At 40.5% G+C, this 23,188-nt stretch overlaps 1 protein-coding gene across 2 annotated transcripts in view; it reads right to left on the bottom strand.

Annotated features, from left to right (window-relative positions):
* The window catches only part of ZCCHC2 (zinc finger CCHC-type containing 2), a 73,045-nt gene that overhangs the window by 21,528 nt on the left and 28,329 nt on the right, over positions 1 to 23,188 (bottom strand). The window contains exons 5-11 of one of the 2 annotated variants that reach the window (XM_084621558.1): positions 20,254 to 20,366; positions 18,217 to 18,311; positions 15,349 to 15,432; positions 12,856 to 12,913; positions 6,835 to 6,970; positions 5,448 to 5,512; positions 3,539 to 3,633 (exon numbers count right to left, since the gene is read on the bottom strand). In XM_084621558.1, the coding sequence (XP_084477684.1) occupies positions 3,539 to 3,633; positions 5,448 to 5,512; positions 6,835 to 6,970; positions 12,856 to 12,913; positions 15,349 to 15,432; positions 18,217 to 18,311; positions 20,254 to 20,366 (646 nt within the window). The remainder of the gene's footprint in view (positions 1 to 3,538; positions 3,634 to 5,447; positions 5,513 to 6,834; positions 6,971 to 12,855; positions 12,914 to 15,348; positions 15,433 to 18,216; positions 18,312 to 20,253; positions 20,367 to 23,188) is intronic. The other variant, XM_084621559.1, reaches the window with a different exon arrangement.

Consider the following 23,188-nt stretch of genomic DNA (forward strand, 5'->3'; position numbering starts at 1 on the left):
AATCTTATCTGGGGCTCCTTTGTCATGTCACTGCCTGATGTCACACAGACTTCTGTGGGGCCTAAGACTCATCCAAGGAAAAAGCCATATCACTCATCTCCAGCAGTACTGACGGTTGCATCTTAAGGTTGGCCGGTGGGATAGGAGAACAACTCTATATAATAGGACAGTCCCTTCCTCTGTTGTAAGAATAGAGTCTGTCCCAATAGGAGGGACTGGATTGAGCAAAGATGTCCGCTCAGGAAATGGAGGTCTCAGATCACCCTGGGGTACAATGAGAATCCACTGGCATGGCTGTCAGTACTGGAGCTTCCCTGGTCATCATGGCAGTTGGCTTCCTCTGGGGCTGTGTCATACTGGTAGTGCATTGGCTGTAGAAGTGGATGGGACCACCAGGAGGTATTTATCCCAAACCTCCTTTGTACCAACTTTGTACTCCCAACTTTGGCTGAGTCAGGGAGAGAGCCTCTTTCTTCGGTGCAGTTTTAAATTAAGATGGTTTGTCCTTATGTTTATGAGAGTGCTCCCAGCACTCCTGTGATACCTTCTCCTTAGGCTTCACAATCTTAGCCTCTGGTTCCCAAGTTTGTGCTAGGAGGGGCTCTGCCTGCTTTATGAGACTGATGGGGGAATGAGGGGAGGTCACCCCGGCACAGCTTTGATTGGAGACTCATTGCCTTCTCCATGAGATTTTCTGAGTCTCAGTTCCTGACCTTCACGAGTTCTGGGGTGAAAGAGTAGCAGATGCACATATTTCTCGCAAGTGCGTCCTCACCCAGGCAATAGAGGCAGCATTGATGTTCGTCACTCACTGAAATGAATGAGGACAGGAAACAGTTTCTGAACCCTGTGTGTGCATAATTCTAGACTGGAAAGGTGTCAGCCTGCACCACCTTTTATGCTCTTGGTTTGGAGCATGAGGAGAGCTGTGGCACATGTGCAAGCCAGACAGACTCTACATCCAGGTGCAGGGGGCACATGCATATCCCATGTGTGAAATTCACATAGGAACCATCATTTGAAGAACAAGCTATATTAACTAATATAAAAACTATTGAGACTATATAAAAAGAGAAGTTGGAGAAATCTGTGGACACTGGACTCTGATTCTGGCCATGCACTGGTAAGAAGAAACTGCAGAGGCATTGGCCAGCACTGCCTCTTATGCCCTAAGACTAGAGCACAAGGAAGGCAACTGCGCATATGTGGGCCAAAAGACACTGCTTGTTATGAATCTCCAGACCCGGGTGCATGATGTGCATGCATACCCATGTGTAGAATACACATAGGGACCAGCACCCAAAGAAGAGCTGACTATTGCAACTGTCATAAGATCATATTGTACCATTGTACACACTTTCAAAGGTCATTTCTGAGGTTGGAAAAAGCAGAGTCAAACAGCTGAATGTGACCCAGAATGTAAGCGAACTTCCTCCTGTGACATGGACATGGACTGCTGGGGATACCCCCCTTTCCCATTTTTTCCTCCTTGACTTCACTTACTGCTGGGTGAATTCTGTGCACGCTGAAAACATGTCCCCTCACCGATTTCTTTGCTTCCCTGCAGAAAGCAATGGGGAAGCAAAGGGAAGCCACATTGGAGCCAGTTACTTTTTTAACAGGCCTGGGAATGCCCATGGGTATAATTTGTGGAGGGGTAGGGGGAGAAGAAGAGGCATGAGGGAAGGAAGGGGGGGTAGAATAGGGGCAGGAGAGGCATGGGAAGAAAAGGGGACAGGGGAACCTGAGGGGGGAGCAGGAGCTCTGCATGCGGTGTCCCCTCAGCACCATCAGCATCTGGGGCTTCCCCATTAAGCAGGCCCATCAAACCCTCACTCCGACAAGCCCCACCTACCCTGCATCTGGACCACCCCGATGAGCACCCCCACTCCCAACCAGCTGCACCTGGACCTCCACTCCTCCTGAACTGGGTCCCCCCTGCTGAACCCCCTCTATCCAGACCTCCCCACTGAGCCCTATCCCCCCCACACTCCTGCAGAGTCCCACTGTCCCTGCATCCGGAACCCCAGAACGAACCTGTGTATCCAGATTCCCCCACTGAGCTGCCCGCAGCCAGACTGCTCCACATAGAAACCTCTCACCCCACATTTCCCGCACTAAGCCCCACTACATTTGGATTCTGTTGGGCTCAGCCTGCCTGCTCACACCTGGTGCATCTGGCACAGCGGGGCAGGGCTCCAGGGTGTTTCTGGGGTGTGGCAGGTCTAGCCCTTGTGTGCAACAGGGTTGGGTGCAGTCGAGTCCCTGTCCCGGGGGTCGGGAGATGTGCGCACACATGCAGGATGATCTCCCACTTCCATGCAGCCAGTGGCCTGTGCTCCCCACTGCCATGCTGGAGCCTCCACATTTGTTTATTGACAAACACAATTTGCACAATTTTAAAATATTGTGTGAAAAAATTTGTTGGTGCAGAATTCCCTCAGCAGTACTTCACTTAATCTGCTATTTGAGCTACTACTGATATTGGAGAAAATACCCTCTTCCCTCTGATAATGTTCCATTTACTAGGTACTTTAATTCTTGAAGTGCTCAACTTTTGGTTTCAGCTCCTCTACTGGTTGGTTCAATTATATTGAAGTATAGAGTGGAAGCATTTCATACAAAACTTCACATTTAAGTTTCCCATTTGAGGTGAAAAGTTGGTATTTCTGCAGTTCCTCAGTTTTGTTAAAATACATTTTAAAATATTCAAATATTGACAATACACTAGGAAACAAGACATTTAAATTATTAAGACAAACCAATCTTCCTTAAAGCAAATGTATGATTTGATGAGGATATTTTCTACTGCATTTCTCTTTGCTGCTACACAATGAGCAGGTTAACACTAGTAAAAGTTTCACTAGTTTCTCCACTTTTACTCTTCACTTTCTCAAACTGCACTACCCTCAGTGTTACTGATCATTATACTAGCCAGACAAAGGTTGTTGGGACAGCAGCACTAATGACTCCTTCCTCTCAATGTATACACAAATAAACCATAATAAATTGCTGTTTTGTGCCGATTCAGAAAGTTTCTCATTTCACTCTACTGCTTGTGTTTGAAGCAGCCATTTATGCCTACCCTACAATTCTTTTCCCTTGATGCTAATAGAAGGAGGCAGGGAAACCAAGCTAACAAATATGGTATCAATAGTTGTGCTGACATGGGAGACAAAAGTAAACAGGCTTAAGTTTGGTTTTTGTCCAAAACAAATAAGGAGATGGGGGGGGAAGTGTTCAATACGGAGGGGCACAAAAGGAGAGGGAAACAGTTACTGTGTTTTAGATAACAGTTAAAAAAATACACACACATATTGCAATTGCCCTTTAATATTAAAATTAAATAAATTCCTAACAATTACAATCACTAGCAGAGGATCTCAACACTGGGTACTCTTAAACACGCATGTAGTAATTGTGCAAAAAATAGGACTAGATTAAAGATATGGCAGCTTTAACAGATTTCCTTAGTATAATGAGTACTATTTTACTATAGTTAAATAAGAGTCTTTTTCCCCCGAAGAGAATGTCTTACCTTTTGCTGCCCCTGCACGGATGTGCTGTGTTGCTGCAACTCTAACTCCATTAATCCTATTGCTCAATCTGCTGTCAGTTTTCTTTATTTTATCCCTATGTAGGTAAAATGAAAGAATATTTTTCAAAGGTAGTTTTAGCAAAGATAACCAAGTATACTACAAAAGGTATACAATATTGCTTTTATTTGCACTAGAATATTTACTTATGACCTCAACTGTGCTTATCAGTAAACACAGTGCCCTACAGAAGTCAATATTGGGATATATCATAGGTCAAAATTGCAACCCGTGTTATTCAGTATATTTAGTAAAGACAAACGAGAAAACAGATGGGAAGTTGGAGTTAGCATTAAAGTTTCTTCAGGTAAGTAACAGAAATATAGCAGAGGCACATACCAGATGGTCTTACAAGCATTCACGTGGTAGACAGCAAAATGGCATATGATTTCAACTTATATGTATATATAACATAATACAAAATAGTGCAACTGGCTTAAATTTTTCACATTGACGGGCTACCAGCTTACAGAAACAGCTGAAGTAATGGTTAATTTAAAGACATCCATCCTCACCAAATTACTGTACGCTAAGCAATGTCAGATTGAGGAACATTTTAATGAAGTGTCCTGGATAATTTTACAGCCTCTAACTTTCACACTGTTAAGAAAAAGGAAATTCTATATCCGTTCAGGATATAGATGAAGTCCACTTTCGACAACAAAACAGTGGAGATGTACACACTGAAATGCTCCTTCCGCCGATGTAACTCCCTTGCTATGCGGACATAATAATGCCACCTTGACGAGAGGGCAAAGCTTATGTCAGTGCAGTTAGGGCAACGCAGTGTCTGTAGACACTGCGTTCCTTACGCTGGCTGTTGGCGGTCATTCTTGTCAATTTCATAGCTCCAGGGGATGCTGCTGGGTCTCCACTCCAAGCTGGGCTGCCCCTCAGGCTCCTGGTTTGGGCTGCTGCCTGAGTACCCTGCTGGAAGCCCTGCTGTCCACTGAGGTCCTGGCTCCCTGCCATGAGCACAACAGCCAACTGCACTCTGGGTGTCTGTCTCCCTACAGGAGGCAAGAAGCCCCTGGCAGCTGCCTCCGGCTCACAGCAAAGAAGCCCTAGGAGGCAGCTACGCTCCTGGTGGGAAGCTGTGCGGAGCTGAGAGCCCTGGCTCTCAGTCCCCCACACTACCCCTCTTCAGTTGATGGAAGTGCTCCTGGTAAGGAGACACCACTGATAGGAGGTTAGCGTGGACATCAGCCACCACAATAATTAATGTAGTGTCTGTAAATCGACCTAACAGATTGATTTAAGATCGTAGTGTAGACATAGCCTAATTCTTTGTCCTTCCTCCATCCCTTACACATTTGGCTAAGTTGCAATTTTGTGACAGATTGCAAAAAAGTGTTTGTAAATGTTAGCTTCTCTTCATATGGAAGAATTAGCTTCTCTTTATACGGAAGAATTAGCTTCTCTTTATACAGATCTATTATTAATTATATTCTTCTTAAATTACAAGAAGGAGTTATGGATTTGTATGTTTATGAGACTCACAACATGCCTGCCTATCATCATCATGCAATTCCAGGCTGAAGCAAATGGATGAAAAAGGAACAGCATCCAATGTATCCTTGTATTTACTTACAAAAAGGCAATCATTAAAAAAAAAAATCTGCATACCTACATTTGACAGAACCTAGATCTTCAAGACAGAATGAAGCTCAAAACAGTCAGTCAAAAGAGGGAATCAAATTTTAAGAAATTGCTGGAAATAAGGTACAAATCCTCAAATCTCAATGTTAATGGAAACCAAACACTTAGATTAACCATGGATTAACCACATTTTCACTGAGTACATGCATTATATTTAAGTCCTTAGTTACTAGTTGTGAAATTAAAACCTACTTTTCCAGTTGTGGCTTTCCTTTCTTCTTGTTTATTGCAGATAAGCCCCGTTTCTCTCCAGCATGCTAGAGAACAAATACCATGATGGTAGTCAGAAAATAAAACTCAACAAGAACCAAGCAAAATTTACATTTACATCTCGTATTGGACAAAAGTATGAAGTTCACATAAAGTTTAAATAAAAATTCTTCAGAGGTAGAAATCTCAATAGTCTTTCCCCATTTACAGATGATGGCAAAGGCTCCTAGGTGCTACAGTATTGTGGTAACAAGCATCTTTCTAGAAATCCAAAAGCATTGTATAATGTTTTCTTAATTTAGAATTGCCAGGAATGACATTCATGTGGTCTGCCTCGGCTGAATGGTACTAGCCAGTGACTTAATGGGATAAGCATGAGACAGTAAATAAATAAATATATTTAATACTATACTAGAGCAGGTTAAACCAGGTTAAACCTGCTCTAGTATAGTATTTAATGTTTACTCTCTCATGCTTATATCTTATTAAGTCAAGAAGTTGAAAAAGTTAGTGGATTGTAAGATTTATAGAATGTTACTTTGAAGGAAAAATTAGTTCACTGTGTATTTTGAAAGACCCACAAAGCTGTTCTTTTGGCTTGCAATATTGCTATATTTGTCAATACCCAACTTCGTATGAATGATGAAAAATAAATGTAATTCCATTTATTGAGATATACCATAGTAAGTATTAGTTACTACATACAAAAATTTTTCAGAAACAATGCAGATGACTCATGAAAAGTTTAAGTACGTGTAACTATCTACCAATTTAGTTCTTCCACTTCTCCAGTAATTATTTCAAACAAGAGTAACTATTACAGAATTGCACTAATATCAAGGCGATGGAAACTGAATAGCCACAAATAAATGTCACTACAATTGTTTTTCAGCAAAAGATAATAGCATTTTAGTTGTATATACAACGCAGGTGTGATACAATGGATACAAACGAAGTGTTAAGTGCCCTCAGTTGAGCCATTTTAAACAGTTGCTCTAGGCTGCTGTTTGCAACTAGGCAAAAAATGATCCTCAAGCTTTGAATCGTCTTCAGTGAGAACCCATTAAAATAAGCTGTTCTCTGTAGGAAACTGAGTGGAACTGAATATTGACTTTTCCGCTCAGATCTCTCTCATTAGGACATTTTAATTATGGAAATTTAATACATGGCTGTTAGTAAGGAAGTAGTAAGAATTATACAAAAAGTTAGAGGAGGGTTGCTGTAAGTCATGTAGTCACTAACAAGTTGAACTTAAACAGTTTCAAGAATTAATACTGTAATGTGCATAACTAGCCTTGAAGTGAAATTTAATGGTGAGCTCTGGGTAATATCCTCACCTACCATTATGAAATAAATGAAAGCCACTCACCTGATCAAGTAAGTTTGTACAGTGCTCTGGATGCTGTTGAACAGTGCAGTTTTTTCTTCTCCAATCCACTACCCCATTCTGTTCAGAGTGTTTTATGTTAAGGCCATCCAGTGAAGAACATTTTGTACTGCTAGTGCTGGTGAAAAACACAAGTATAAAAAACTTCTGAGATTTCCATAACAGCATGCCCAATTTTGTAGCATATTGGGAAGATAGGTGTTTTCAAAATAATTAAAATCTTTCTCTCAATAGATCTCTAGGTGGAACACGTTTTGTGTGTATTTATTTTTAAACACACAAAAATGGCTGTAAGCTAGATCAACATTAAAATTTACTTTACTTAACAGGCAGTTATATACTAGGAATACTTATGGAGTGTGTACATGTGTGGTAGTGTTACTACTGGGGGAATTCTGCACCACTGCGCATGTGCAGCATTTATGTTCCCTGAAGATTTCTTTGCATCCCTGCAGAAAAATGACCAACAGTGAAGCAAAGGGAAGTCACAAAAGCAGTCATGCAACCTTCCCCAGCAGTATATTCTGGGTGTCAGGACAGCCAGCAGAGAGGTAAATCACTGTGGGGCAGGAGGCAGGACTGGGGAAGACCTGCCTGGCGGCTCCTACCCTGCGCCTGGCTCACCTGCTAGTCCTGGCTGGGCTGGGGAGAACAGGACTTCCTCTTCCCCTGCACAGAATCTGGGGCTGGGTAAGACCCACCCCCAGATTTCTCCCCTGGCTGCAAGAAGCTCTGCCAACTCCCCCAACCCCCATCCCGCTTCCTGCATCCATCACTCCTCAGCTGCAGGGGGAGGGACCCCTGTACAAGCAGCTGCTTCCCCATCAGCCCAATCCCCATGCATCCAGACCCCCCACCCGAATACTCTCACTTTCCTGTCAAGCCTCCCCTCCCCCAGACTCAGAACCCACATCATGAACCCCACTCCCCCTGAACCTGGACCACCCCGATGACCCATCTGCACCTAGATCCAAGCCCCAACCAGTTGCACCTAGATCCCCAACCAGCTGAGACCCACTTTCCCAGCATCTGGATCTCCCAGTGAGCCCCACCCCACAGAGTTCTATCCCCCCTACACCCAGACCCCCCCCACTGAGCCCCAAACACCTTCACTTGGACCCCTCCTGCACAGTCCCATTACTGTTGCACCCAGAACCCTGCAACAAGCCCCTGTGCATCCAGATCCCCCATACACCTGGATCCCCCACTGAGCTGCCCGCACACAGAACGCTTTCAACCCACACTGGGAGCCCCTCCACACTTGGATCCTGCCTTGCTGAGCCTGCCTGCCCACATGAATGGACAGGGCCCTTGGGTGTCTCTAGGGCAGGCCCAGTCCTTATGCTGTGTCAGGGTTGGGTGCAGCCTCACTGCTGAGTCCAAGTCCCAGGCGAGGGAACGGGGGGTGGGGGTGGTGGAAAGAGCTGAACAGTGAACTCCCACCTCTGTGCAGCCAGTGGCCTGTGATCCCCGATGCCATGCTGGAGCCTTCACATTTGACAAATAAAATTTGCAGAATTTTAAAATATTGTGCACAGAATGCCCTCAGGAGTATAAATGTGTTCTGTTAGAGAGTGTGATTTCTAAAGAACCCTAAATTGTTATATTATCTATTATATGTAGATAAGCCCTTACGTTACACAAAATTTAGAATATTTACAAACTCACAAATCCTAATAGCTCATAGAAATGTTTCACGATTCATTTCCTTTTTTCACACTTAAAAAGGGAAAGTGGTTAAACAGCAGTTTTCTAGATCTAGATTTTTTTTAAACTTGTTTTCCTTCTCCTCTAAACTTCAAAAATGTTGAAAAAGTGACTACATACTTCAAAAATATATACAAGAAAATTAGAAAAAGCTGTGTAGGACTATCTTCAAACCACATTTGTGCTCATTTCTACAACCATGTAGCAGAATTTAAAACTATCCCTTTGGTTGCATATTCTCTGTCCCCACACTAACTACTTCTGAAGAGTGCTGAGAAATCTAAACTAGTGTTCTGCATTTACTTTGGACCTCAATGCCTTCCACTCAAACCACATGTGGCAATAGTCAGCCTGATTGATTTATAACTAAGTACAGACACATTGATCAGCATGGACTCCTGTAACAAGATTTCTGATGGGGGTCACCAGGCCATATGGACCTATAATCCACCCTTCATCTGTCATCCACAAATGTGCCCCACTCTTGACTAAGAACAAAAAAAAAAAAACAATAAAGTGTCTTATACATTTATAACCAATTTTTTTCTATATGACTTTTTGCTTTTAAATACATTTTAAAATTAATTGTTCTTGCCAGCTTCATGAAAGCACTGCAATACAAAATACTTTATTCCATTCCTGGGACGGTGGCACTCTAGTGCCGTACAAGGCAATAGGGATTCTAGAGAGCTTCATTACCAAGCACCTCTGGAAGATATTAAAGGAGAGGTGAGTTAAATGGTCCAATGAATCCTCAGGAAATAGTTTGAGTAAACCTTGATCAGAACTCAGTCTTGAATAGTCTTGGAATAGACTCACTTAAAAAGGTCCATAACTAATGTACAGGAGTACTTTGGAAGCTTCTGCTAAAGAGTCAGCTGATGAAGGGTTAGGGGCAGGGACTGTTTCAATGTACCACTTGCTGCTTTTCCAAAGACACTAAGTAAGCTTTAAGACTATTTGAGTCTTCATTTCAGATTCCTAACCTTCTCTCTTTAAATAAATTTGTGCTTTTTCTAAAAAAAGAGTGATGGTAGGACTTAAGCCAGAATGTGCAGAAAGGTGCTATATAATCTTCTCTACAGTGTACCACCACTACTCCAGAGATATAATTTTCCTGACCCAAGATTTACACCAGATTCATATGGACGAGTATGTAAGAACTGACTGACAGAAACTTACTTCACCTAGGAGACTCCATTGATATTTGAACACATGAACAGATGGAGACTGAAGTTATCCACAGGACGGGAGACTACTTTGGGGGGAAGGGAGATTTTAGAATAGCCAGATGACTTCTGTCCCTGTCTTAGCTGCTGTAAGAAGGGAGAAGTCAAGACATTTCCCCCACTTTACAGAAACCAGCAGATTCAAGATAGGAGAGAAGAGACTGTTTCTCTCTTCCATCAGCTTGTGGATGGAGCACTTCAAGTTTCAGATTGCTACTACCTGCACCCCTGTACCATCCCATCAACGGGGTTAAGCAAAGTGCTGTATTTTTTTTTTTTTTTAAGTTAACAGAACCTTCATCTTACATATCCAATAGGTTTAGTTTAGCCCTAATTGATTAGGTCTACAGACAAAGGTGTGGCATGGAACAAGTTATAGTTTCCAGAGTAAGAAAGAACGAAATTTAGATGGAGCATGATGATAGATATATGCATTGTGACAAAGTTCCTCCTCTGCCTTGGTGGGTCCTGCACTTATTGGTGGATTTTCTCGCCTCAGAGGTTCACAGCAGCCCTCAGTTTAGCCACTTTCATGGCTCAAATCTACCGTTCACTCAGTTAGCCTCATCACTGCCCAGCACGGGGAAAGGAAGAAGAAAAATCCCCGCAGTCTCTGCTGATCCACCTAGTGGATCGGGGAACAGGCCAGAGACCTTCCCCTCTGGTGGAACCCACAGTCCAGTTCGACTCCTCCGGTATCATGGAGGGATGGGGGAACCCGGGCCCATCCTCTACTCAGGGTTCCAGCCCAGGGCCCTGTGGATTGCAGCTGTCTACAGTGGCTCCTGTAACAGCTGTGTGACTGCTACAACTGGGATACTTCCCCATGGCCTCCTCCCAACACCTTCTTTATTCTCATCACAGGACCTTCCTCCTGATGTCTGATAATGCTTGTACTTCTCAGTCTTCCAGTAGTATGCCTTCTCACTCTCAGCTCCTCGCACACCACAAACTGAAGTGAGCTCCTTTTTAAAACCCAGGTGCCCTGATTAGCCTGCCTTAATTGATTCTAGCAGCTTCTTGATTGGCTGCAGGTGTTCTAATCAGCCTGTCCGCCTTAATTGTTTCCAGAAAGTTCCCGATTGTTCTGGAACCTTCCATTACCTTACCTAGGGAAAAGGGACTACTTAACCTGGGGCTAATATAGCTGCCTTCTAGCACTCTCCTGTAGCCATCTGGCCCAACCCTGTCACAGTATGTATGTATGCAAAACGGAAAATTAGCTTCTCTACTTACTCTGTGCCAGGAGCCACAGAATTTAAGATACATATTGATACTTACGCTAGATATTTTGCAGTTTCTGGTTTTGCTAGATTTTTTTTGGTCAAGATGCTATAAAAGGTATATATAGAAATGACGAAGAACAAAATGGCAGGCTATAAAGCACCTTGCATACAGATTTTCTGGGAAAGCAAAGCTGCTGTAAAAAGATCATTATATATAAATGCTGTAAGTCTTGATACTAAAATGCCTGAACCAGAGTGCCAGGCATTAAACGAGGATATTGGAAACTTGGTGTAATGAGGATAATTAATAGTACACAACACAATATATATAGGAATCAGAGTCACATATAAAAAAATATATTATAATTGGAAAAATACAGAGAATGGCAACAAAAATGATTAGGGGTATGGAACATCCTCCATATAAGGAGAGATTAAAAAGGACTGTTGGAAAAGAGAAAAGCTTGGAAAAAAGAGACAACTAAGGAGGGATATGATAGGGGTCTATAAAATCATGAATAGTGTGGAAAAAACACTTCCTTATGCACTATTTACCCCTTTACATAAACACAAGAAGTAGGAGTCACAATGAAATTTAGAAACAGCAAGTTTAAAACATATGGAAGTACTACTTTACACAACACAGTCAAGCTGTGGAACTCATTAACAGGGAATGTTGTGAAGGTCAAAAATATAACTGTCCAAAAAAATCAGATGAGTTCATGGAGGATAGCTCCATCAATGACTATTAGCCAAGATGGTCAATGATGCAATCCCATGATCCAGGTATCCCTAAACCTCCAACTGCTTGAAGCTTGGACTCGACAACAGGGGATGGATCACTCAATTGTCCTGTCCTTTTCATTCCCTCTGAAGTACCTGGCATTGGCCACTATCAGACAACAATACTAGACTAGATGGACCATTGGTCTGACCCAGTATGGCCATTCTTTGAGTAAATACCTTCCACAAATTTCTGAATAGGCTTATTGTTAGTATTCCTCATTAATAATTCAAGGACTAAAATATACATGGAAAGCATATCTAAGATTTTTTTAAACTGCGTTGGCAGTAAAAAGGTGTTTACATTTACAATGGCCATAAACAAAAGTTAAGACTTCAACACTTTAGTTGATGGGCTATTGTAGGAATACAGTAACTGTACTTCCCCCATAGGAAAAATCTGAAAAGCCACACAAGAGGGATGATTCAACAATATGAGGAATTACCCGGGGCTGGGGGGAGGTAGGGGTGTGTGTGTGTGTGTGTGTGTGTGTGTGTGTGTGTGTTCTTGTACGCCAACTATGTAAGTATTCAATATGTGATTGTCTGATTTATGCCAGAAGTGTTGTGAACCTTTACTGGTAACAGACTTGGCCCCTACCGGGCAAGGGCCTAATCTTGGGGAAAAAGAAAGCTAGTTTGTGGTTATGATGTTCTGTATGCTCCCTGAATAACAATGCCATTTTTTGTAAGACCGTCCCAAAATTCTTTGGAACCAGCTAGTTATCTTTCAAATCTCATTCCCAAGGCTTAATACCAAGGAACATGGATTACCTTTGGAAAAGAAATGTATGAGTTACCTGATGTACATGTTAGGCAACTACATTTTTTAAAAACATGTTTTAGGAAGAATTATCCAGGGATGTCTTCCAACTGAACTACTTTCTTCTTAAAGTTTTAATATTAGGACAACTTAATATACCTTAAGACAGTTTGAAAAAGCCTTGATCGAAAAGGAAACTTACATGTCCCTAAAGTTTCAAGCAACTAATAAATATGAATTTATTTAAGTTTGACTTTAAAGTAGACATGCTAGTTTTGCAAACCTTAATACCTACTTGGCAACAGGACTTTTCCCATTATGTTTTTTGTGGACTGATGTGTGCTGCATTACATCTGGGGGGGAAAAAAAACACAAATCAGCAATTCCAATAGTAACAATTGTTTCTATTACAAGTCAATCCAGGAAAATAACCCAACCAGTAAAGGTTCTCGACTATATTTCACTGAATGTTTTGGTAGTGACAGGAAAGACAAATGCTACTATAAATACAGATCCCAGTTTTACAATCTGATCCACATGAGAGGACCCCATACACTTGCACAGAAGGCCACTCAAGTCAACAAACAATGCATGGAAGCAGGGGTCATTTGACATGGTTCAGATGGCTGGACTGGGGACCTTCATCCTGTTTCCCAAAAAAGTTACAAAAATAGCAAAAAGCACACAGAGAAGTGAACACTTCATAAGCAACTGGGATTATTTTCTCACCAACAGACTAACCATAGGTGCCCTGGTTGGGTCAGCAGATGATGCCAGATTTAGCTTAATGGAATACGGGGAAAAAAAAACAAACAAAAAAACCCACCACAGTCAAATCAAAATGAAAAATGGAAATCTGTTTCCTTTCTCCACCTCCTGGATATTGCCCCAGAAGGTTAATAAGGTACTGGTAGGTGATGAACTGCTGAATGAGTAAGTTCCTGCATTGATATAATGCATTTAGAATCTGAGATTAGTTACAATTTAAGCCAACCTTAAAAATAATAGCATGTAGATGTGGAAAAATGTTCATTATTTTTAACCGTAAGTCCTTGGAGTAGTGACCTTGTCTTTTTACCTCTCTGAAGTACAGTATATTTATTATACTGCCAAAAGTAAAATTTCCCCAGGCCAACTGCTGCTGATTTTTGGCTTCTAAGTAACATCTTTGACTCCTTTGCTATTATTTCTGGGTTTTTCGATTTTTCTTTTGAAAGTTGCTATCATTTGCCTCAACTCCCTTAAAGATGCAGTTCAGAACAAGATCAAAATAGAGATCCAACTAGAAGCCTGAAGGCAGAGTGAGAATTGGACTTATTTGGAAAGTACAAAGTTTAAAAGCATTACCAAAGTTTACTCAAATGGCATTAAGCATGTACTCAAATGCATCTGAAATTTTAAAGTGGAAAAAGTTCTTATTTAAGGACAATATAAAGACAATTTGAACTATTTTCAAATGCATTCCAGAGTTTTCTTACTGTTATGTGTTTTAAGATAAATCAGTGCAATGGGTGGCATTTTCTTTCGAGAACAGAAAAAAGCTTTTCTGAATTGCATATAGTTTTCTAGTGGTAGAAGATATTGTCTCTGCCTTGAAGGGAACAAAATTTGATACAAATCAACCAACCCTGGCATTTACAGTACAGAACTTTAAGAATCCCGTTTTGCCAATGCATTGCAACAGAAACACAATGCGAGGATCCACTGGATAATGTATCTCCTTAACAGGGACCTGACCAAATAGCTTACTGGATATAACTGGTTGATAAAAGGAAGAGATACTTTGAAAAAGCGCTATTTTGTATTACCGCAGTACTATGGTGAAATAGCTAAAATTAAAGATAGTAACATTTCTACTAAAGGAGCAAGCAACCTATTGTGAGCTCTTATGAAACTGGAGGTTAAACAGGAATGTAGTCTTCTGGTCTCTTTAGCATTCCTACCTGATAGCCCACGCTGCTGCTGTCTTTTTTCACATTTCTTTATTTGAAAAGAGATTCAGAAAAGTTGCATCCAAAAGTACATCACACTCCACCTTGCATATCAGCATAAGAGGATAGGAATGGTAACAGTGTGTGCTAACAAAGAGTATGGTTTAACAGTCCTTTGTGTTGCATGCCCTCCTTTGCCTATCGAAAAGTCAAACTCGCGTACTGCTCAAATGATGCAAAACTGGCTTGGCATTCCTTTCAAAATGAGACTACTTATCCACTGGGCTAGTACATCCCATCAAAACTGTACCTGAGAAGTACCAGCTTCCATATCTGGAGTTCATTACCAAGATCAGAAGGATTAGAATCACTGTTAGTAACTGGCCACAATGCTACAGAAGTGCAGCTTTGGGACAAAACTAGAGGAATGAAGTATTTCCACAGAGAGGATCTTCATATTTAAGATGTTTTATAAATAAGTGTCAACTAAACAAACTGAAACAACACACTCAACATTAACCTGGTCGTAAAAAATAGGTAGACACATGAGAGAGTCAAATATCTGTGTGTCCATGTACTAACAAAAAACCCCACAATTCTTCCTAGCTGCTCAACCCAGCCTCTGCAAAACAACTCAAAAAGCAACCACACCTCCAAAGCCTTCCGAGTCACAAATGTAATGACCGTATTAGGTTACTGAAAGCACGCAGTAACAAAAGTTAAAATTTATATAGCAACTTTCATCCAAAGTCTTCAGCACTTTACAAGAGGTAGAAGTCAGTCAAATACATCATTTCTGTGACTATCAGCCTGGTAAAAATTTTACTCATTAATAGAACCTTTGAATATATGAATACCTTCCTCCTGACTTGAAGCCTCTGAACTGTCCTCCTTGAAGTGTTCTGATGCCTTAGCTGTCTTCAAAGAGGGTTGTAAGTTACCTGCAGAGAATAAGTTTTATGTAGTTTTCTAGGAAGATATTACAGCAACTAACTCAGGGCAAAAAGTTAGCTTCTGCAAGAGATACAGAAAACTAGAAGTTAAAGAAAGAGTGTGTGTGCGTGCGCACACACGCATGTGAGAGAAATAAATTGGGGGTTTTATACCAACTTAAAGATACCATCTTAATTTTATCTAGTTGAATAGCAGGTGAAGTTATGTGCAAATATCATTAAAACCAAAAAAGCATACTTTACATAGGTTTGCCAGTGCAATAAAAGCACTCAGCACATATTATAAATGAATTTAAGAAGTTGTGTTTCCTTGCGGTTCTAACACCTTAAAACTCCAATATGACATCAATATGAACTATACCAAGAACATACTCTCAAGACATCAAACCCTTCCAGGGCTGGCCATTTTGAGAGGAGGAGTGAACGAGTGTGCCATTTTAAAACTATGGTGCAGTTTTGACTGTTGGAGATTGTTTGAAGAGGGTTAAACAAACTACTTTAAAATCTCTTTGAAATGGGTTTAAATGCATTTTTGCAAGTTTTGAGTTATTTCTTAATCCTTTCACAATTATAGGTGAAGGTAATGTGGCATTAACTATAGTTAAGTCTGCCTAATACTTTCCACTGCAAGACCTCATTTGCAGTTACTTAGAATAGCCAAGCCAGCCACCAAGGCTAAAATTTTCTATACCAGGTATCTGCCTTGAGGTTGCCTTTTTTGCTGTCTGCTTGGGGGTGGGGTGGGGTGGGGGGAGAATTGGCAAAACATTTTTTCCCTATGTTAAAAGAAATTCTAACCGTTGTTTTGTTGAGAAACAAAAAGTACTCTCATGCTTTGGAACAGGAAATCTGACGGGGTGTTTGCTCTGGAATCATGGATTTTCCTTGACAGGAAAACACGATGAAGATTTGGCTGAATAATAAGTCTTTGGAAACTGTTTGCACATGTGGAGTAGAGGCTTATGGGAAGTAGCAACAAAATTTTCCTGAACACTGTCGATATTGAGCAAGCTTTTCCCCCAAAGCACAATCCAGGCTGGGGCTGAGTAGGCCTTCTGCTGCAGTTGCTTCTCCAGTCTGCTGGGAGGGGGTCGCTGTGACACTGGGAACCAGGACTGAGAGCTAGTAGACCATCTCACTGCTGGTGCCCAGGCATTGTGGACGACTGCTCACTGAATGGTTAGCAATTCAATATATTTACCCTCTATGCCTGGCCCTAAGCCTTATTTACTACACACCATTCAAAACTTTCCTTGAATGCAAATTTATTAAAATTTCCTCATGGGCTTTATGGTGTTTATCCCTATTACATAGGAGTGCTTCAAACACAGTGTATCTTCAAAACAGCCCTGTGATGCAAGATATTCAGTTACTCAACTGTAGACTGAGGGTCTAAGGCAGAGATTCAGGCCAAGATTGTCAAACATGTCCACTAATGTTATTATAGCACTTCAGATGTTCAAAGCACAACTCCTATTGACTTCAGTTGCAAATAATCAGCACTTCTGCAAGTCAAAGCATGGGTGTCTGAAATAGGGCACCCAGAAAAACAGTCACCAGTAAGTTTTGGTTTAAATAATTTTTCCAGTGTAACACAGGAACTATGGGGGGCAGGGGGACAGGAAGAGGAGAGAGAGAACGAACACACTTCTTCAGAGTGGCACTCAACTGCTTTAACCACAAGACTAACCTTTTGCTTCCTGCAGTACCCTGCCTCATTGGCAACTTAACTTCAAACTTCTGCAACAACTGAGGCAGTAGTCTAGCCCCCCAAACCACCACCACGCAAACATGGCCCACCCTGTGCAATGAATGCAGCAGGGTGTCCTTTGGAAAAAGGCGCGATGATATACCTGTATCCTAATGCACTTGCACCAGGGGGCAAAGTGAAGGCTGCATGACCAACATATGCTGCATAACAGATTTCCGACCCGGGAAATCTACTGCAGGATACACATTTGTCAGGCTGGGAGCCCAAAAGAGACTGGACAAGATCCAACACCTTTTGAAGATCAATTTGCCCCAACATTTACACAGTTGGTGCAAATCCTACTTTAAGCACTAAAGCATCCAGCAGCGAGGCATCTAGCAAAACATGAGGAATAGAGATAAGAAACTGCAGCTGATCTGAAGTCAGCCCAGTTGAATCCATAAATATTTTGTTTGAAGTCTATGAAGGTGTTTGTCATTCACTTTACAGGGCTGATCAACATGATATCAGCCTTGTTACAGAAGGCTTCAGGGAGGGTAGTAAAGATGATTAATGTACAAATTAATAATTCACAATAAGTTAATATTTTTCCCTTGTGCCTTGCAGTCCTTTACTCAATCTCTACAAATATATGGAAAGGTCTGCACATTATGCACTGGTTTGCATACTTGCATGGGAGGAAAAAAGATTTCCCTCCCAAAAGGCAGGATCAACCACTGACTGATGAGACTCAAAGCAAAGAGTATGATTCAGTTTTGAACACGCCTACAGTGGTCCTCTTGATAGAGGGGAAGCCAGGCCATAAATAGGTGAGATTCTATGGGGTACCCAAAATCAGGAAGCCCCAAATTGCTAAACACACTAAGTGTTGCCAACCTGCTAGAAACTCAAAGAAGGCAAAGAATATTCTACAAAATCTTCACAATCTCATTCTAGATTTGTATTCTTGAGCAGAGGGCAGTGAATAGTCACTTCTACAATGGATAAAAGTAACTTGGTGGCAGGAAGAAAGTCTTAAAGCTTCTTCGTATTATACAAAAGAATATTTAGAAATTTCTTACTGTGAGTGTGCAAAGATTCTGATGAAATTGACTGGAAGAAGTTGTACACTCTCTGACTCTGCAGAAATACCTGTGATGTATTTGAAAATAGCTGCCTGAAATAAAACAGAGTTTTCAGTTATTTTAAAGACATTAGTTTTTAACGTTAAACCATATGTCATTTAAAACCATCCTAAATTAACCATGAAATTTAAAGTTTAGTTTTCATTAACACTTAATTTGGCATCGACAATATAAAACAGTCCATCTTTGTCTTTTGAGCTAGTACAGTATTGTTAGAGTACAGACCTCACAAAGGAGTAGTTAAAAGCAAAACCAATACTTATAAAGAAGTCTCAATGTTAATCTAAAAACATCCATTCATATCGAATTTTTTTTTTAAATTCCACATTTTTGGCTTCAGACTAGCTTGAACTCTTTAACCATCTGAAATAATCTGTAACATTCATAAGCAAGACTTGGGGCTATCGGACCATGGAATGTGCGCTCCGGCATCTTAAAATTTTTTGAACCTGAGCACAAGGTGCTACCAAAAATCCAGTCCATCAATTTATTCTTTTACATGTAGATTTAAATTTGTCTATGGAAATAAATTAGAGTAGTCTGAATATTCTTGGAGGTAAACATGAAAAAGGACTGGATTTTCAAAAGCACTCACTCAGTGTTCATCTAAATCTGCTCCCACTGAGTCAACGATAAAGCCCATGAGCCTTCAAATAGGAGAAGGCTTAGGCTAACATCATCAAGTACTTTGAAAATCCCAGCCCAAGTTCCAGTTTTTGCTTGCTGAAGAATATTACCCATTTCCATTTTCCAGAAAACTATGCTTTCCATTGCTGAAAAACTTCAAGTTGTATCACATTTAAAACAACAACAAAAATTTAACTCTGTCCTGCAGTGACACCATGAGGGGAAAAAAAGTCAGTTTAATCTAACCTGGAACCACAATGCCATAATCATATGGTTAATGCATGGCCTCACAGAACAGTTAACAATGTTTGGGTATCTTAACCACATTTCCATACCATAACATGTTTGAATTTCTTTTAAGTGTAACCTTAACAGAATTTCCTGGCTTTGTAATACTTTCGTAACCATGCATTACAGCCTCCGTCACCCTATTAGCCCTAAAGATACGTACTCTCCAACCTGAACTCTATTTTAGAGAGTGGGTGTCTTGGAATTTCTATTAAAACCAATTTGGGACTCTCAAATTCTACATATAGCTAGCCTATTGAATTCCATATTCACATGATACTACCCTTATCCATTCTCTTCCAAGCCGTCTTGTTTGTCACTCATTGCCTCTTATCTTACATGAAACTATTAGCCATTTGGGGTACTGTCTTCCTATAGTGTTTGTACAGCTCCGAATACAATAGAGATCTGATCCCTGGATATAAGGCCACCACATAATGTTACCCCAAGACAAGCATTTTCTTGAGTACAGCAGCTAATTATTAAGAGTATCTTCCTAAGAGTGTCTCAGTTGAATATACCTGGCTCTCAAAGATAAACAGTTGCTGTTTCACTTAGCCACTGCCAGTCCATTTTGCCTGTAAATACTCTGCTCCATGAGCACAATTAATTCCCACTAAAGTCAATGGATTAAGTCTGGTAGCCACTAGACATTTTGGTATTTAGTTTTATTCTGCAGTACATATTCACAAAAGACGTAAGAGGGAGGGAAGAAAGCAGAGAAAATGGGATCAATGGGGAGAGGAAAAAGAAAAAAAAAGACCAAACACTAGTTGAGGGAAGGAAATGCTCATTTGACCTGGAAATGAGAAATCAAATTTTCTTTTCCTTCAAAGTTAAGGGGAGGAGGGGAGAGAAAAAGAAAAAAAAGACAAGGAAGAGAAGAGAAACGGGACAGAATAAGATACATGTTTCCACACACGACTCATTTTATTGTACTTTTCTGAAGAAGTCCAGAGCCTCTAAGGAAGTCTTATCACAGGATGCCATGCTGCTGACAGCTCACTTGACTTAAGTGGTTCTTTTCAAGGAAAATAATTTGTCTGCTCAGCTGGTTACCTTATTATTGGCTCTAGATCTGGGTGCCGCCGTTCTTCCTTCTTCTGGAAACCCTGATTTAGTGCTCGTAAAATGGTCTTGTCGAACGCTTCAGATGACAGTTCCTTTGGAAGCTGGTGAAAGGGTTCCAAATATGAGTTGCGCATTATCATATTCAAAGTCTTGACAACAGTACTCTTTATATATGCAATTATACTCCTTACTTAGCAGCACTGAGCTTGGATTTGCTTTTTAAAACAAATCTCATTGCTCTAGTACTGCGTACTATGGTTAATAGCAAAACAATTTGATAGAGAACTGTGAATACTAAAGTGCCCGAGGCCATTTAAATGTTCCAATTTAGCTGGAGACAAAAACGTTAACATTCTTTACTCTAAAACTTCCAAATGATGTGCTGTAGTATGAAAGCATGAGATGGGATTCTAATCATGAAAATTTCTCTAAAAAAATTGAATTTTTATTTGAGAAATGTTAGCAGTCCAATCTCAATTTCCAAAATTTAACTGAATAGCAATACTGCACCTTTTAACCTCTAGTGACAATCAGTTATGATCACAATGTTCTATAGTTTACAAAGAAGCAGTTGTCCATCAGCAGCATCCTTCAGCATATTTGAAATGACTGAAGTCAGAGCGCTAGCTGGGAACTGTATGTTATTCACTGGCCAGGAATTAAGAATTTCTTGCACCGCATGAGGAACTATTGCATTAAATAAGAGGTACCAATATGCGCTACTTCTAGGTAGCAACTTAGAAAACTTGACATAGAATCAGAATTTCTAAATAAAAACCTGCAAATTAACACCCCACCCAAAGAGTAATGAAGGCATAGAAAAAAAGAAAGTGGCAAATGTCAGAAGTTGTGTTTTTTACTCCCCACTTCATGAAGCGGGCACTGGTCTCATGGACTAGACCACAGCAGCTAGTGGAAGCAGAGGAAACATGAAGACTCATGAAATAGAATATTCCTAAATCAAGTGTGTGTAAAGTGCCCGTCTTCAGCTCTAGGACTAGGTCCTTTCATAAGAGCTTATGTTATATAGGTGTTTGGTTTTTAAGATACACAGACATCAGAGACTTAGTGCTAAATTAGCGGTAATGAGAAAGGAGATTTTGACCACAGAAAATACAAACTTTAAACTCAAATCAAAGTGTTGGAAGTAGGAATGTCTTAGACCAGAATGGAAATCTATGAACTAGGGAAGGCTTGATGAGATCTACAGCACAAAAATTTTGATGTGTGTGTATCCAGAGATGTCATCTTAAATATCTGACAGTTTAAAGGGTCAAGACCTGCATTCTTAAAGTGCCTGCTTTGAAACCCATTGTGTAAAAAGTGAATTTGGATGAAAGAACTTAGTAAAATTGTCAAAACATACCTAAGTCAATCATCATGAGAGATATAGGGATGCACAGATCTGAATAGACTGAAAGTTCTCATGGAAATTCAGTTAATGGGATCTTTCCAAGAAGAAATGGAAATGTTAGAATGATCTTGAATAGTCCTTTGCTTTATGGGGTTTGTTGTAATGAAGGGGACTGAATTAATCTGTCCTACATAGGGTATTTCTATTCCACAGAGTAGCTTTGTGGAATAAATAAGATCCCCCTACCCAACATTGTAGAGGTGCATAAATGAGCAAAATGATGAAATTTCCCCATTATGCTTTCTTGGGCCACTAAAGTGAGGGAGTCATGTAGCAGTTTGAGATGGAGATTGCAGATGCAGCCTTGGCTCAGCTTCATTTCCCTCTGGAAGCAGAGCTTCTTTTTCTGCTACCTTGAAGAGAAGAAATCTTGAAAGTGCTCATCTTTGTATGTTGTATGAGCAAAATTCCCTCTTGAACTGCTTAACTGATGGAGTGAACATTTTCTTCTAGACTTCAGTAACTGAACAGACTAGAACCTCTTAAATGAATTTCTCCAGAAACTTTGGAAGTGAATGTTGAACACTAATAGTCTAGGTAACACAGGAAAGAGCTTTAAATCCATGGTCTATTTATTCCAATGTCCTATCTGATAGAAGCCAACTGACAGGATCAGAAGAAACCTTGCAGCAGGTAGATATGGGACAGACTGTCCTCCTTAAGGTCTCATCAAATACCTACTACTTGGAGAACGACTACCTACCAGACCGCATGCTTATCCAGTTATCCCTTTCAGAATTTAACAAACTGTTTGTGTTAGCCATACAAAATGTTGAATCCCTCTCTGAATTTTGCTAAATTCTTGGCCTCAGCAACATCCTGTGAGTCTAATTCCTTTAATCAGTTTCACTGAATGTCCAATTATTCTTGCATTATGAGGGTAGAACAGAAGCTCCCTATCTACCTACTCTATAGCATACAGTAGGACCTCAGAGTTATGAACACCTAAGGAATGGCGGTTGTTCATAACTCCGAAATGTTCATAATTGAACAAAATGTTATCGTTCTTTCAAACTAACATTGACTTAATACAGCTTTGAAACTTTACTATGCAGAAGAAAAAGGCTGCTTTTAACTGTCTTAATTTAAATGAAAAGCACAGAAACAGTTTCCTTGTCAAATTTTTTTAAAATCTTTCCCTTTTTAGTAGTTTACGTTTAACACAGGACCGTACAGTATTTGCTTTTTTAGTCTCTGCTGCCTGATTGCATACTTCCGGTTCCACATGAGGTGTGTGATTGACTGGTCAGTTTGTAACTGAGGTTCTACTGCAGGTTTTATATACTTTTATCATATCCCCCTCTTATTTGTCTTTTTACTGTAAGGAAGACTGGGAATCCTTCATACAAGGATTTTTCTGTGTCTGTAATCACTCATCCTTCTCTGAACTGCTCTAGGAGCTAAATGACTTTCATCGAAAGAGGTATCAAATACAAAAGCAGCAACCTGAGTATGGATATATATGAGAGTTACTTACCCGTAAAACTACACAGTCACACTGTTATTGGG

Source organism: Lepidochelys olivacea, assembly GCF_965140295.1.
Source record: "Lepidochelys olivacea isolate rLepOli2 genome assembly, chromosome: 2".
In the NCBI taxonomy this organism is placed as follows: Eukaryota; Metazoa; Chordata; order Testudines; family Cheloniidae; genus Lepidochelys; species Lepidochelys olivacea.